At 34.7% G+C, this 13,888-nt stretch overlaps 1 protein-coding gene across 5 annotated transcripts in view; it reads left to right on the top strand.

Moving 5' to 3' along the window:
• RANBP2 (RAN binding protein 2) overlaps nucleotides 1-13,888 on the top strand; it is an 88,707-nt gene that overhangs the window by 70,729 nt on the left and 4,090 nt on the right. Inside the window, exons 21-26 of one of the 5 annotated variants that reach the window (XM_014730861.3) lie at nucleotides 144-221; nucleotides 2,426-2,593; nucleotides 3,269-3,361; nucleotides 3,642-3,820; nucleotides 9,748-9,952; nucleotides 11,185-11,286. In XM_014730861.3, the coding sequence (XP_014586347.2) occupies nucleotides 144-221; nucleotides 2,426-2,593; nucleotides 3,269-3,361; nucleotides 3,642-3,820; nucleotides 9,748-9,952; nucleotides 11,185-11,286 (825 nt within the window). Of the gene's footprint in view, nucleotides 1-143; nucleotides 222-2,422; nucleotides 2,594-3,268; nucleotides 3,362-3,641; nucleotides 3,821-3,879; nucleotides 4,091-9,747; nucleotides 9,953-11,184; nucleotides 11,287-13,888 lie in introns of those variants that run through there. The other 4 variants (XM_014730860.3, XM_014730863.3, XM_014730862.3 and 1 more) reach the window with 4 other exon arrangements.

Genomic DNA, 13,888 nt, shown 5'->3' with positions numbered 1-13,888 from the left:
CAAAGAATGAAACTACTGGGATAAATGAATATGTAAGACAGCCAAATTGGTATAAATTGAGGGACTTTGGCTTTTTATATTTTAAAATCATATTCACTTTGATTCTCAAAATATTCAAAAATGAAATACTCTTTATTTTCTAGGATTTAATTTTAGCCTTTTTAAATCTAATCCAATGGCTTTTTGGACCAGCACCCCTTCCTTACAGCCTGAGGACAAAGGTATAGAGCTAGCATTCTCAGTATGAGATGACATCAGTTTTTTTTAGCAGCTGGTAGTCCTTAGCAAAGTAACTGTGGCTGTATGAAATTAAGTACTTAACACTACAATGTGCATGTTAAAGAATGTCAGTTTAAGCAAGTACCTTTTGACTGGTGGTATAACACCCTTTAATGCAGTTTTTTAATGTTCTTGGATGTCAGGTTTTCTCACTATTGCACAACATTATTTTGAGATAGACTTGTGTGGTTTTTACCTTTTGCTGCTTTGTACTTCATTACTCTATAATATTCAATTCTGCTTAATGAAGACCTATATTTTGTCTAACCTTTATCTTTAGCCACAATGTCTGCCAGTATCCAAACATGTGATGGCAGCAGCATGTATACAACATGGAACAGAGTGTCCCTTTAGGGCTATCCTTTTGCCCATGGTTTAGAAAAATAATCCTATTTGAAAGTATTGAAAGCCCCATTTTTAACAGTCACCATTATATACCTGGTATGTTATATATGTAGTATAGATCATTTATTAAGAGTAAATGTTGATACTGGAGTATAATAGGAAGGGGGATCTGTTAAAGACCTTCGAGAGCAAGGTTCGGAGAATGAAAACTCCCTATTAGTGTCGAAGAACCTATCCTGAGCAACTCAACGATGTTATAGGTTGCCAGACAAGTACAATAATAAAATGACAATCCTTGATTTCTGGGGCCTTCAGTTTTAAAGCATATCAGCCGTATTACTAGACAAAGCTGCTCTTAACCTTTATTTTTAAGGATGCACTCTTTGGGACATTGTGTGAAAAGTGTGGATTTTTGTCTGTAAAGTGTATATTCTTGCACGTAGACTTCGTGGGCCCTAGGTTAAGAATCCCTGGCCTAAGAGCAAATTTACCAATATGCTACTGAGGAACAGAGAGCCTTGTTTTCCTTCAAGTCCAAGAATGTCATAGTCCCAAAGGACCTTAGAGATGAAAGCTTTAGACATAAGAAAAATGAGGCCCTGTGAAGCCGTCTGATATGCCCAAGTTGTCTTTACTAGTTAACAGCAGATCTGGAACAAGAATCTGTATCTTACAGCATTGTTTTACTCTCCCTGGCTAGGAATTGATACTAAGTTTTTGTAATGGAGGAGAGTGCAAGGCAAGTTTAACATTGTGAAAGGCCTCTAGTTCTCTAGATCAGGGTGATCCAAAGGAAAATATGATCTGTATATGTAATTTAAAATTTTCTAGTAGCCATATTAAAAAATAAAAAAAAAAAGTGATAAAAAGAGAAACAGATGAAATTAATTTTAATGATCTATTCAGTTTAACACATTATATCTGAAATACCATTTCAACGTCTAATCAGTATAAAAAATAATGAGATATTTTACATTCTTTTTTTCTGTACCAAGTCTTCAAAGTCTGGTGTGTATTTTTACACTTGCAACACACATTACTTTGGACTAGCCACATAGCAAGTGCTTAATAGCCACATGTGGCTAGGCTGCCTTATTGGACAGCACCAGTTGGTACATAGCATGCTTCACGATTTGCTTACTTTATCAGTTCCTTTAGCAGGAAATTCTTCTTTATAGACCAGAATTCCTTTTCTCTCCATTTTTTGCCTTTTTGTTGTTGTTGGTGGTGGTTTTTCAGCTATAGAAATTGTCTTACATTCTTACCCACAGGAAAACAGTTTTTATTTAATTTTATCTATTGTCATGCTTGGAAATATGCAAAACTGGATGTAACTTTCCTTGTAGGAACTAATCAAGGTTGGCTTTGCATTAGTTTCATATTTATACTAATCTTTGCTTATGATTTCTTTAATTTTTTCCATTTGTTGCAAATGCATGGATATTTTGCTAAACTTATTTAGTATGACAAATATGGTTACGGTAACACTTTTTAAATACCTTTTTAAATTAAAGCCATTAATAATTTTTTTGATGATCACTAAGTAAAAGCAGGATTTTTTTTTGTTTTAAATAGATTTTGTGTTCACTAAGAATTTTTGATAGAACATTAAATCAGGCTATTAACTCTAGTTCATGATTATTTTATAAAGCTCTGTTCACATCAAAGTATACATGTTCTTATCACTATGCTATTATTTTAACCTAAAGATAAGTTCTGTGGTTTTTATTTTCAGTTAGAATATTGATATTAATATATATTTAACACCTTTATCGATTTTTTTTGACTTGTGTTATAGCAGAAGAGAAGAAAAAACCTGAAGATCTTCCTTCAGATGATGATGTTCTCATCGTATATGAGCTAACCCCAACCCCCGAGCAAAAAGCTCTTGCAAGCCAACTTCAACTTCCTCCAACTTTCTTCTGCTATAAGAATAGACCAGATTATGTTAGTGAAGAGGAAGAGGATGGTAAATCTTCTATTATTCTACAAGCATTCTGTTCATGCTAATCTTAGTAATTGAGGGTATGGTTAAATTATTTTAAGCCTGCCTCTTAGAACCCATTGTTGCTGTCCTTGCAGGTAGATATTTCTCCTAAATGTATGTATAAATAGTTAATGAATTTAACGATCCACAGAACTGCATTCATTCATTAAGTAAGCATGTTTTGGATGGCTGTGATGAGCAAGGCAGGCGTTTTGAGGGAATTGGAAGCAATCATATTTTCCTCAGAGTTGTAGAGGGATGGGGGAGTGATGAGGCAGGGGAGTGATGAGGCAGACAAGAGTCTGATGATGGATAACTTTGTGTGCTCTGTCAGTGTTTTTAAGCAGGGGAGTTACATGCTCAGAAAAGTTTCAGTAGGACCGATTGAGTAGTGGTATAGAGGATTGGGTTGTGGGACATGGCGATAGGAAGATGAGCTAAAATGATAGGAGAGCAGCTCAGACAAAAGGAGAGCCTGAATGAAAGTCCCAATAGTAGGAAAGGCATTTGGGATATAAAATTGGCAAAACGGATTGCTTTTTGCATATGTGGAGTAAGGAAACATGAAGTTAGAGATAAGTTCTAGATTTCTGGCTAGGAAAACTCCTGAAACTTAGTAGAAATTCTTTTATTTAATAAAATCAATTATACTTTAAGATGAAGATTTTGAAACAGCTGTCAAGAAACTTAATGGAAAACTGTATCTGGATGACTCAGAAAAATGTAGACCATTGGAAGAAAATCTAACGGGTATGTGAAGTTAAAATTACTAATTATAATGTTTTTTAAAAATCTTATATGTATTTAAAAGGAATTTCCCAATCTGGTTATTTCTGTCATTACCAATTTTACTTATGTAATATGCCCATGGTGATTTAAAATATTTTAAAATAATATGAAGTGAAAAACATCATCTTCCTGGTGGTTCCTGTTCTCATTAGCATTCGTAGATTGCATGAGGACCATTGTAGAGTAGTTGGACTTATTCTGCTTTTAACTTTCTTTTGCTTGTGTTATATGGGATTTTCAGATAATGAGAAAGAATGTGTTATTGTTTGGGAAAAGAAACCAACAGTTGAAGAGAAGGCAAAAGCAGATACATTAAAACTTCCACCTACGTTTTTTTGTGGAGTCTGCAGTGACACTGATGAGGACAATGGAAATGGTGAAGACTTTCAGTCAGAGCTTCAAAAAGTTCAGGAAGCTCAAGTAAGAACATCTCCATTGTTTTCCTTCTGGTTAAGTTGCCTTTGCTGATGCAATAAACTAGAATGTTCCTACCGTACGGTAATAATGGGTTGTGACTAGCAAATGGATTAGGCATCTACCAATCAGCCATGGCCAGAGAAGGAGAAATTTTATTCTACAGAGAGGCCTATAAAGGTTCACCCCTGTGTGAATGTTGGATTTTAGGGGGTGAGGGTATCATGGACTGAGCAGATATCCCTAAGAATGTCTACCACAATACTGAGAATGGTAGTAAGTAGTTCATTTTTTCATGCATGTTAGTTTATTCTAGGGTGGGCAAAGTGCATAGGAAATAGCAGCATTTGAAACTTAGTTCCCTTGGCCTTTGCTTTGTCAGTAATTTCATGATTTGGCTACTTTCTTAGCTCAAATGTAGTGATAATTTTAATAGCTGACAACACTTTGGTGTGGTAATTTGCATTCCACAGAAACTAGAGGACAAAATCCCTGTCTAGCAATTGTTTACAATCTAATATTGACATATGTTCAGAAAGGTTCCTTACCCCCTCAAGTAATCTATTTTTTTTATTGTTGGAAAGGTGGTTAAAATGAAGTAGAGTCCTAGAATTAGTTATAAATGCAATGGTTTATTTAAAAAGTATGTGGCTAGAAAGAGATGTGATTCAACACATGGCCTGAATCTGTAAGAAATTTACTACTTTTCGTATTTCATCTGATTCTGAAGAGTCTAGCTGGCCTGTTTTTCTAGCTGTCCGTCTAGGATTTGCCAGCTGTTCAGTAGGTTTAAACTTATTCATCACTGTACCTTTAGCTAATGGCCATCAGCTGAGGTAATGACATTACTTTCTCATTTATAACCAAATAGATTTATTTGTGGAAATCCTATCTCAACTTTTTACATTTGTGGTCTCACTATGTTAGATCTAAAGTGTGTTTTAAATCAATCAACTGTTTCCCTGGACTCACTGAAAGTACACAATATGTAATTTCTGTTAATCTTTAATTGCTGGCTTTCAGAGACTTATGCAATTATTCATTCAGCAAATACATGTAGTCGTATTAATATACATTTGGATTATGCAGATTGAATCGAGGCAATTTAAATATGACCTTACTCTTTTAAGTGCAAAACTTAAACTTATTTATTTAAAATTTCTCTTAAAACTGGAAAAGAATTTCAACACTGATTCACAGACCAAATTGTACATCATCTATTCTTTTCCCACCTTGTGGTGCCACTTTAGCTGTTATAAAAGAACTTATCTTTTGTCAGTGTTTTGTGAACTTACTGTTTATAGGAGTTGAAATATCTTATTTGAGGTGACAGTTGTGTTATTTTAAAACGTTCATGGGGGCTGGCCCCATGGCCTAGTGGTTAAGTTCAGCATGCTCTGCTTCGGTGGCTCTGGGTCAGTTCCTGGGCACGGCCCTACACCACTCGTTGACACCAAGCTGTGTCAGTGACCCACAGTACAAAATAGAGGAAGATTGGCCCAAGGTAGCTCAGGGTGAATCCTCCTCAGCAAAAAAGTAAATAAAGTAAAACATTCATTATTGTTGTAACTTAAAATCTTTTTGTAAAATATCCTGTAACACTATCATAATATTTATTAAATAGCAGTACTAGGGGCTCTCGAAAAATACCTTTGGTGTAGAAGTGAAATGTCATAAATCAATATAAAGGTTGAAAAAAGTGTCACAATAAATGGTAATTTTGGAGAAGAGCATCCTTTGATACACAGAGATGAAACAGAATTAAAACCCATTTAAGCTAAAATATGCTGTAATGGATGTAGATTTACACGTTCTTAGAATGCATCCTTCCTACTTTACACTCAATCTAATTCTAATTCATTTTGGATTATGCAGGGTCTTCAGATATGCATCCTTTGCATAAAATGCCTAAGGGTACTGTATTTGTAAGTGTTTACCATGAGTTAGCACTGTGCCGATGATTGGGCAACAAAACAGTTTGATTTGTCTTCCTGGAGTTTTCTATTCAAGAACTCTAATGGAGGATGCATTAGGAGCTGAGTTAAAACACTCCCCTCCCCTAAGTACTCTAGCCTACATTTTTTGGGTAACGTTTATTGTGATATGATATAATTCAAATACCATACAGTTCACCCATTTAAAGTGTACCATTCAGTGGTTTTTTAGTATATTCACGTGGTTGTGCAACTGTACCACAATCAATTTTAGAACATTTTCATCATCCCCAAAAGAAACCCTATAAACCTCTAGCAGTCACTACCCTTCGCCATTTCCACACAACTCCTCTAGCCCTAGGTAATCACTTATGTATTTTTCTGTCTCTATATTTCTGTTCTGGACATTTCATATAAATAAATGATAATAATATATGGCCTTTTGTGTATGACTTCTTTCACTTAATATTTTCAAGGTATATTAACATTGTAGCATGTATCTATTTCATTCCTTTTTATGGCCAAGTAATATTCTATTGTGTGGATATATCACATTTTCTTTATCTCTTTATCTGTTGATGGCTATTTGGGTTGTTTCCACTTTTTGGCTTTTATGAATAGCCATACTATGATAACCTAAGCTATTTGACACAAACATAGTATGAATTATCTTTTCCTTGTGCTTCAGTACATTAAGAAATAATGACTTTTCTCATTTGTATGAATTTTTTTTTATTTACGTGAGTAAAATTCACTTTTTGTTGTGTGTATGTGTGTGTATGTTCTGAGTTCTTATGCATGCCTGAATTCTTGTAATCCCCACCACAGAGTGGATATAAAACAATTCCACCACCCCAAAGAATTCCTTCATACTGTCCCTTGGTATTCAGATCCTCTCATAACCTCTGGCAACTGCTGATCTGTTTTCTGTTTCTATATTTTTGCCTTTTCGAGACTAACGCATAAATGGAATCATATAGTATGTAACGTAACGTTTGATACACTAGCTTTTTTCACTCAGCATAGTGCTGTTGAGATTATCCAAGTTATTGTGTGTAGTAATACATAGTTTATTCCTTTCTATCACTAAGTAGTATTCGATTACGTGGTTGTACCACAGTTTATTCATTAATCCATTGAAAGTTGTTTCCTGTTTGCTTTTTTCTAGTTTCTTAAATTAGAAGCTTAAGTTGCTGATTAAATCATTCTTCATTCTAATATAAATGTTTAATGCTGTTTCTCTTTATGAACTGTTTAGCTCCATCCCACAAGTTTTAATATGTGGTGTTTTCACTTTTCATTCAGTTCAAAATATTTATTTGCCTTGAGACATTATGTTTTTGATTTTTGTTTTTTTTAAAGATTTTATTTTTTCCTTTTTCTCCCCAAAGCCCCCCGGTACATAGTTGTATATTCTTCGTTGTGGGTCCTTCTAGTTGTGGTGTGTGGGACGCTGCCTCAGTGTGGTTTGATGAGCAGTGCCATGTCCGCGCCCAGGATTCGAACCAACGAAACACTGGGCCGCCTGCAGCAGAGCACGCGAACTTAACCACTCGGCCACGGGGCCAGCCCCAAGACATTATTTTTGATACATGCATTAGGTAGTAGTATGTTGCTTCCACATATTTGGTGATTTTCCAGATACCATTCTGTTAACTGATTTCTAATTTAATTCCATTATTGTCTATGAACATATCTTGAATAATTTCAGTTCTATAAATTTAATGAGGGCTGTCTTTGTGAATGTTCATTGTGTCCTTGAGAAAGATGTTTAGTCTGCTGTTTTTGGGTGGAACATTCTATAAATGTTAATTAGATCAAATTAGATGATACTGTGTTATCCAGGTCTAATATATCTTTGATAATTTTTTGTCTGCTTCTTCTATTGATTATTATTGAGAGGACTGTTGCCAAGCATAATTGTGGATTTGCCTATTTCTCCTATCAATTTTTCCTTCATGTATGTTGTTAGGAAGTATTCCCTATGCTTTTAAATTTTTTGAAGACATTGTTGAAATTGATATTATTTCTTTCTTAAATGTTTGGTAGAATTCACTACTGAAAACACCTGGGCATGATACTTAAGTTTTTTAAAGATATTAATTGATAATGCATTTTCTTTAACAGATAGAGGCCTATTCAGATTATCTATTTCTTCTTGTGTGAGTTTTGGTAGGTTGTGTCTTTCAAGGAATTGGTCCATTTCATCTGTTATCAAATCTGTGGGCATAATGCTGTTCATGAAGTTACAAAGTTCATTAAAATTTGTTACCTTTTTGGGGCTGGCCCCGTGGCCGAGTGGTTAAGTTCGCGCGCTCTGCTGCAGGCGGTCCAGTGTTTCATTGGTTCAAATCCTGGGTGCGGACATGGCACTGCTCATCAAACCACACTGAGGCAGCATCCCACATGCCACAACTAGAAGGACCCACAACGAAGAATATACAACTATGTACCGGGGGGCTTTGGGGAGAAAAAGGAAAAAATAAAATCTTTAAAAAAAAAAAAATTATTACCTTTTTAGTGTTCATGGATTGGTACTGATGGCTCCTGTTTCATTTCTGATATTAGTAATTTTTGTTTTCTTTCGTGTTTTCTTGGTTAGCCTGGATAGAGGTTTATCAATTTTATTCACCTTTTCAAAGAAGCAGCTTTTGATTTTGTTGAGTTTTTTCTCTATTGATTTTCTGTTTTAATGATTTCTGCTCTACTTTTCATTATTTCTTTTCTTCTTTTTGCTTTAGGTTTGTGTTACTTTTCTTTCTTTAGTTTCTTTTCTTTGTTTTGTTTTGGTGAGGAAGATTGTCCCTGAGCTAACATCTGTGCCAGTCTTCCTCTGCTTTGTATGTGGGACACCGCCACAACATGGCTTGACAAGCGATGTGTAGGTCCACACCTGGGATCTGAAACCACGAACCCTGGGCCGCCAGAGCGGAGCGCGTGAACTTAACCACTACACCACTGGGCCAACCCCTCTTTGTCTAGTTTCTTAAGATGGAAGTTTATTGACTTTAGATCTTCTTTTTAATATATGCATTCAGTACTAGAAAGTTCCCCTTCCTTGCTTTTGCTATATTCCACAAATTTTGATAAGCTGTAGTTTCATGTCTATTTAGTTCACAATTTTTAATTTAAGATTTTTTGATGTGTATTATTTAAAAGTGTTTTGTTTAATTTCCAAATATTTGGGGATTTTTCCAGCTATATTTGTGTTATTGATTTCTAGTTTAATTCCATTGTGAACTGAATATACTTTGTGTGGTTTCTGTTCTTTAGAATTTGTTGAGGTGTGTTTTATGGTTCAGATGTGGTCTTTTATGGTAAATATTCCATGTGAGCTTGAGAGGAATATGTATTCTGCTGTTGGATAAAGTCTGTAAAGTTTTTAATTTCTGTTACTGTACTTTTCAGTTGAAAATCTGTATTTGATTCTTCTTTATACCTTCAATTTTTTTTGCTGAGAATTTGTCTTTTCATTTCTGTTAAGTGTATTTGTCTTTACCCCAGGAGCATTGTTAGAATAGCTTCTTTAAAGTCTTTTTCTGATCATTCAACACCTGTATCATTTCATGACGTCCCCCACCCCCTGGCCAGAGAGAGTCGGCTTTTCTGGGACTTTTTCCGTCTGTGCCATTTGCAGCTCCAGTTTTTTGGGCTGCTGTAGTACCCCACTGGTTTGTGGGTTGGAGGTGGGGCACAAAACAAACCCCACAAGGTTCTCATCACCAGATTATCCCTCATGTCTTGAGATTCTTAATCTTCCTACTTTCATCCACCTTTCAGAGGCTTCTTACAGTTGCCTTATCTATTTCAGTCTGATTCAGCTGTAGGTATTGGGAGAGAGGGTGGAGTACGGCATAGGACAGAGAGATAAGGTGAAGAAGTGTGCTTACTCCATTTTGTCCAGAACTCCAAGTCCTCAGTTTCTTTTAAAATAGGGTATACAATCCTTTTGTCAATCAGTATTTAATGGCATAGTTATTTTTCGTTTCCTGTTTGCAGAAATCCCAGAATGAGGAAATAACTAGCACGGCTGACAGTGTGTGTACAGGTGGGACTAAAGTGACTGTACCATTTTTATGTAAGTCTGAAGAACCTGATTTTATTACCAAATCTGTTAGTTCACCACCTATTTCTTCTGGAACTGTGGACAAACCTGTAGATTTGTCTACTAGAAAGGAAAATGATGCAGATTCTACAAGCCAAGGTAAAGTTTGATGTATGTTTACAAAAACCTTCTTTCTAGGCATATATTACAAAAGGTATACGTATATTTTTGAGAAGAGAGACTTTTAAATGCAGATCCTAAAAGTTCCCTTTCTTAAATTTTGGGTTGTAAGATATTTGTAGTAATAAACAGAAAGTCATACTGCCTTGCCAACAAAGATAATAAACACGTATCTTTATTGTTAGAATGGTAGTTATTAGGGCATACAGAGCATTGTGATTCTCACCTATCTACCTGAGCATAAATAACAATAGTATACTTACAGAGAAATTTTCTTTATGATAGAATTTTCATTCAAATATTGTTTGAATTATATTATCACTGAAGTATATTAAAATTGTTGTAAGTATATATGAAGTAATTGTAGACATTACAGTAGGGGTGTTAAGTTTTTATGATGTCTTTCTTTTTCTCTACTGGCTACATTAAGTTAACTATTCAGTTATAGCAAACTAATATTTGACATGTTTTCCCCCTTGGTTTTCATTTCAGTTGATTTTAGGAGGTGGGGACATCTTTTAAATTATTGCTTTATATGGGTACATTGTCTATTTTACCTAATTTTTTTCAGAAGTAGTCCTGAATATGTCACAAATACTACATTTATAATAGGCACTTTAGAGTCGTAACATGCTACAAAAGAAAGGTAACTTCAGACCTAAAATTATGTGTTTTCGCATGAGGAAAGTAAGGCATAGGACTTTTGGAGATCATGTAGCTGCACGTTGGCAGAATTAAGACAAGATCCCAAAACTCCTGGTGACCAAATATAAATAAAACATTCAGTTTTTGTGAGCTTATTATTGATAATAGAGAACACAAAAAATCTTTATGCAGTTGTTTCCTAAAGTCCTGCCTTTGAATGAATGCTTGCTTTAGATTATAGAAGACTATATAGAGCAGAAACTATATAGCTCTCTATATATGGCTTAGGATAGATCTATATCATTTTTTAAAAGTGATTTTTGGCGTGATTTTAGTGTAGTGTTCATTGAGAATAGTACCTGTAAACCTGATAATACTGAGGGGACTCAGCATTGGATGTATTTTCTAACTTTTCTTCAGAGAAACACCCAGAAGATCCATACCCCACTCCCCACCACCTCAGCAGTGTAGAAGATCCTACCCTCATTCTTTCTGGGGCCTGGGTAAAACTTTGATATTCAGTGTATATTAAATGAAGTATTAAATTGCTCTTTTCTTTTTGCCAGTGGAAAACAAAACAGTTGCATTTGGATTTGGAAGTAGCACAGGGCTGTCATTTGCAGACTTGGCTTCCAGTAATTCTGGGGATTTTGCTTTTGGTTCCAAAGGTAAGATCAGGAGGAGAGGTTTTAATGATTGTGCTAGAGAATCAAGCAAAACTGGGAGAACTAGTCCTTTGCCCCAGTGTCGTAGCTCAGTTGGATGTTTCTTCCCTCATCCCCACCCTCCGGTTTTAGTTTTTAAATAAGGAATGGCTTCTGTATGTTAGTATTATTTTGACATTTATTAATATAACCATAAGAATTTTCTCTTAATTCATCATAAGTCATGGTAATAGTCCTCCTCATCCTGAAATGCAAAACTGTCTTTCCAGTTTTGGGATAACCTTGACTTTGGTATATTGTTCTTTTAATTATAGTTTTAGATTTGATTTATTAATATTTCAAGATTTGTGCATCTGTATTTTTTAAGGACATGATTTTGTAGTTTTCTATTTTTGCAGTATCCTGGATTGAATTTTAATATAATGGTTGTGCGAACTTATTGTTCTAATTTATAATTGGTGAGCTTTCCCATCTTTTCCAATGGTTTTTCTATTTTTAGTCCATTTTGGTATAATTTGTAGAAAATCCATTTCCTTGATTGTTTCAAGTTTATTGGCATATTTTCTTATTCTTATAATGTCTTTCATATATCTGATTATAGCACCACCTGAATTGTTCTTGTACAAGAGATTTGATTTATGGAATAAATTTTATTGAAGATAAATAATATACTTAACATGATTAATCTAATTCAGAATAGTGTTTCTTCCTTCTCACATATTTACACTTGTTTCACAGCTCTTGCCATTTATGGAAATACATATAAAACTTTTAGAAATTACCTTCTGATACTACATTATGTTGAAATTCATAGCTTCACTGATACCAAGTTGCTTTATTTTTGTTTTATGAAGTAGCCTGAAGTCACAGGATAAGTGAGCAAATACAGCAGTATAGTGGATACAATTAGCAACAACAAAAAACCACATGAGAATTGATGTTAGGTTGCCTGTTATTCAGTATCCTTTTCAGAGTACCCTGTCAGTATTGCGAAGTATGATAGGCAAGACTGAGATCTCCTGAGGGAGGCTTGCTTTAAGTCTTCCCCGCTGACACTGACTCCTCATGGCTACAGGTCATTTTTCAGTCATTATTTACCAGGCTCTTGTTTAAACTACATTCCTCACTTTGTTTTGTTCTGAGATCTGACAAGAATTTGTGCTGTGTCTTTGAAAAGAAACAGCTTTTGGTTTTATCAGTTCTCCTTTTCTTTGTGTTTTTTATTCATCTCCAGATTTTGTCATTACTTTTCTTTAAATTATTAGTTTTCTTGTGTGTTGGATTGTGCTAACAAGCACAGGATAGTATTTGAAACTGTAAATCCCCTGGAATCAAGTGTGTTTGTATCCCATCGGTTTTTATAGGGAATTTTCACACTTTTGTAAATTTCTTGATAATTCACAATTTCAGTCTTGCCTTCGTCTTTGGTTAAGAGCTTGTAGGACTTTTTTTCTTTTGAGAGAAGTCATAAATTTCACTAGAATGATGGTATCTTTTTAAAATTTGTTCCTGTTGTGTGGACCTTTTTGATCTTAAACTTTTTGTTTTTGTTGGGTTTAGTTTTTTTTTTCTCTTACATGTTATTTCTGTGGTGATTACTTTTCTTCATCTGTTCATTTTATTGTTGTTGCTCATCTCCTTTGTTTTATTTTTGTTTCATTTTGTTTTCTTTTCCTTTTTTTCCTACTCACTTTCTTCTGAAAGTCCTGTTTACACAGATCTATTAATCTTTCCATGTCTGTTGTGTAATATTTCATATGGAAACTAAGAGAACATAAGGAACACCTGTTCAGCCACCACCCGCCTTTGTCCGTGATTGCCAATTTATCATATTTCCTTCAGATTTTGTAATGTTTTCAGTAAACGGGTAGTGGAAGCCTGCTATGTACTATTACCTAGCACTATTATTGTGAAATTGATTATTGACATGCATATCTTTATACTTTTACTGTATAAATTCTTCATCCTGGTCCCTTTAGAGCGGTGGTTTTCAACACTTGGCTTCATATTAGAATTTCCTGGGAACTTCAAAAAAACACCTGATAGTTATATTGGCTCTCTGGGCATGGTACCCTAGGCATTGGTAATTTACAAAAAGCTCTTAGTGTGAGTGTAATATGCACCCAGCTTTTTGCTTTCAGAATTATTGCTTTAGAGGAATTTTGAAATTTTCTGCCACACCCCAAGGGTATTTGGGATAATTTTAAAAATTTATCTGCTTGAGAGTTCCTGAAGCAGTTATTTTTGAGCTCCAAATCTGTGTATCATCTAGATCTGTGGTTACTCTTCTCAGGAAGCCCCCACACAACTTGAGGTTGTGCTTTGTTTGTTTTCGAAGCATTCTTTTGCAATATCTTCCTAAGAATTTTCTTCTTTTTTTTTTTAAGCATTTTTCTGTTTTTTGTCCCTATTAAATCTGGCCTAGGAGGCGTTACTGTTTTAGTTACTCATTTTGTTCTTTCTTCAAGGTGCTGAGTTACTTTTTAAATGATCTGTGACATTTTTCTTGTCTTATTTTTTAGCACCAGATGTAGGGTTCTCTAAGGCATTGATTTATTAGCAAGCCATGAAAAGTTAAGAGGTGTTTCTTTCTTCTAAGATAGTG

The sequence above is a fragment of the Equus caballus genome, chromosome 15 (genome assembly GCF_041296265.1).
Source record: "Equus caballus isolate H_3958 breed thoroughbred chromosome 15, TB-T2T, whole genome shotgun sequence".
NCBI classification, from domain to species: Eukaryota; Metazoa; Chordata; class Mammalia; order Perissodactyla; family Equidae; genus Equus; species Equus caballus.
Note: the sequence above shows the minus strand (reverse complement) of the source record. Positions and strands in the feature narration are given on the sequence as shown.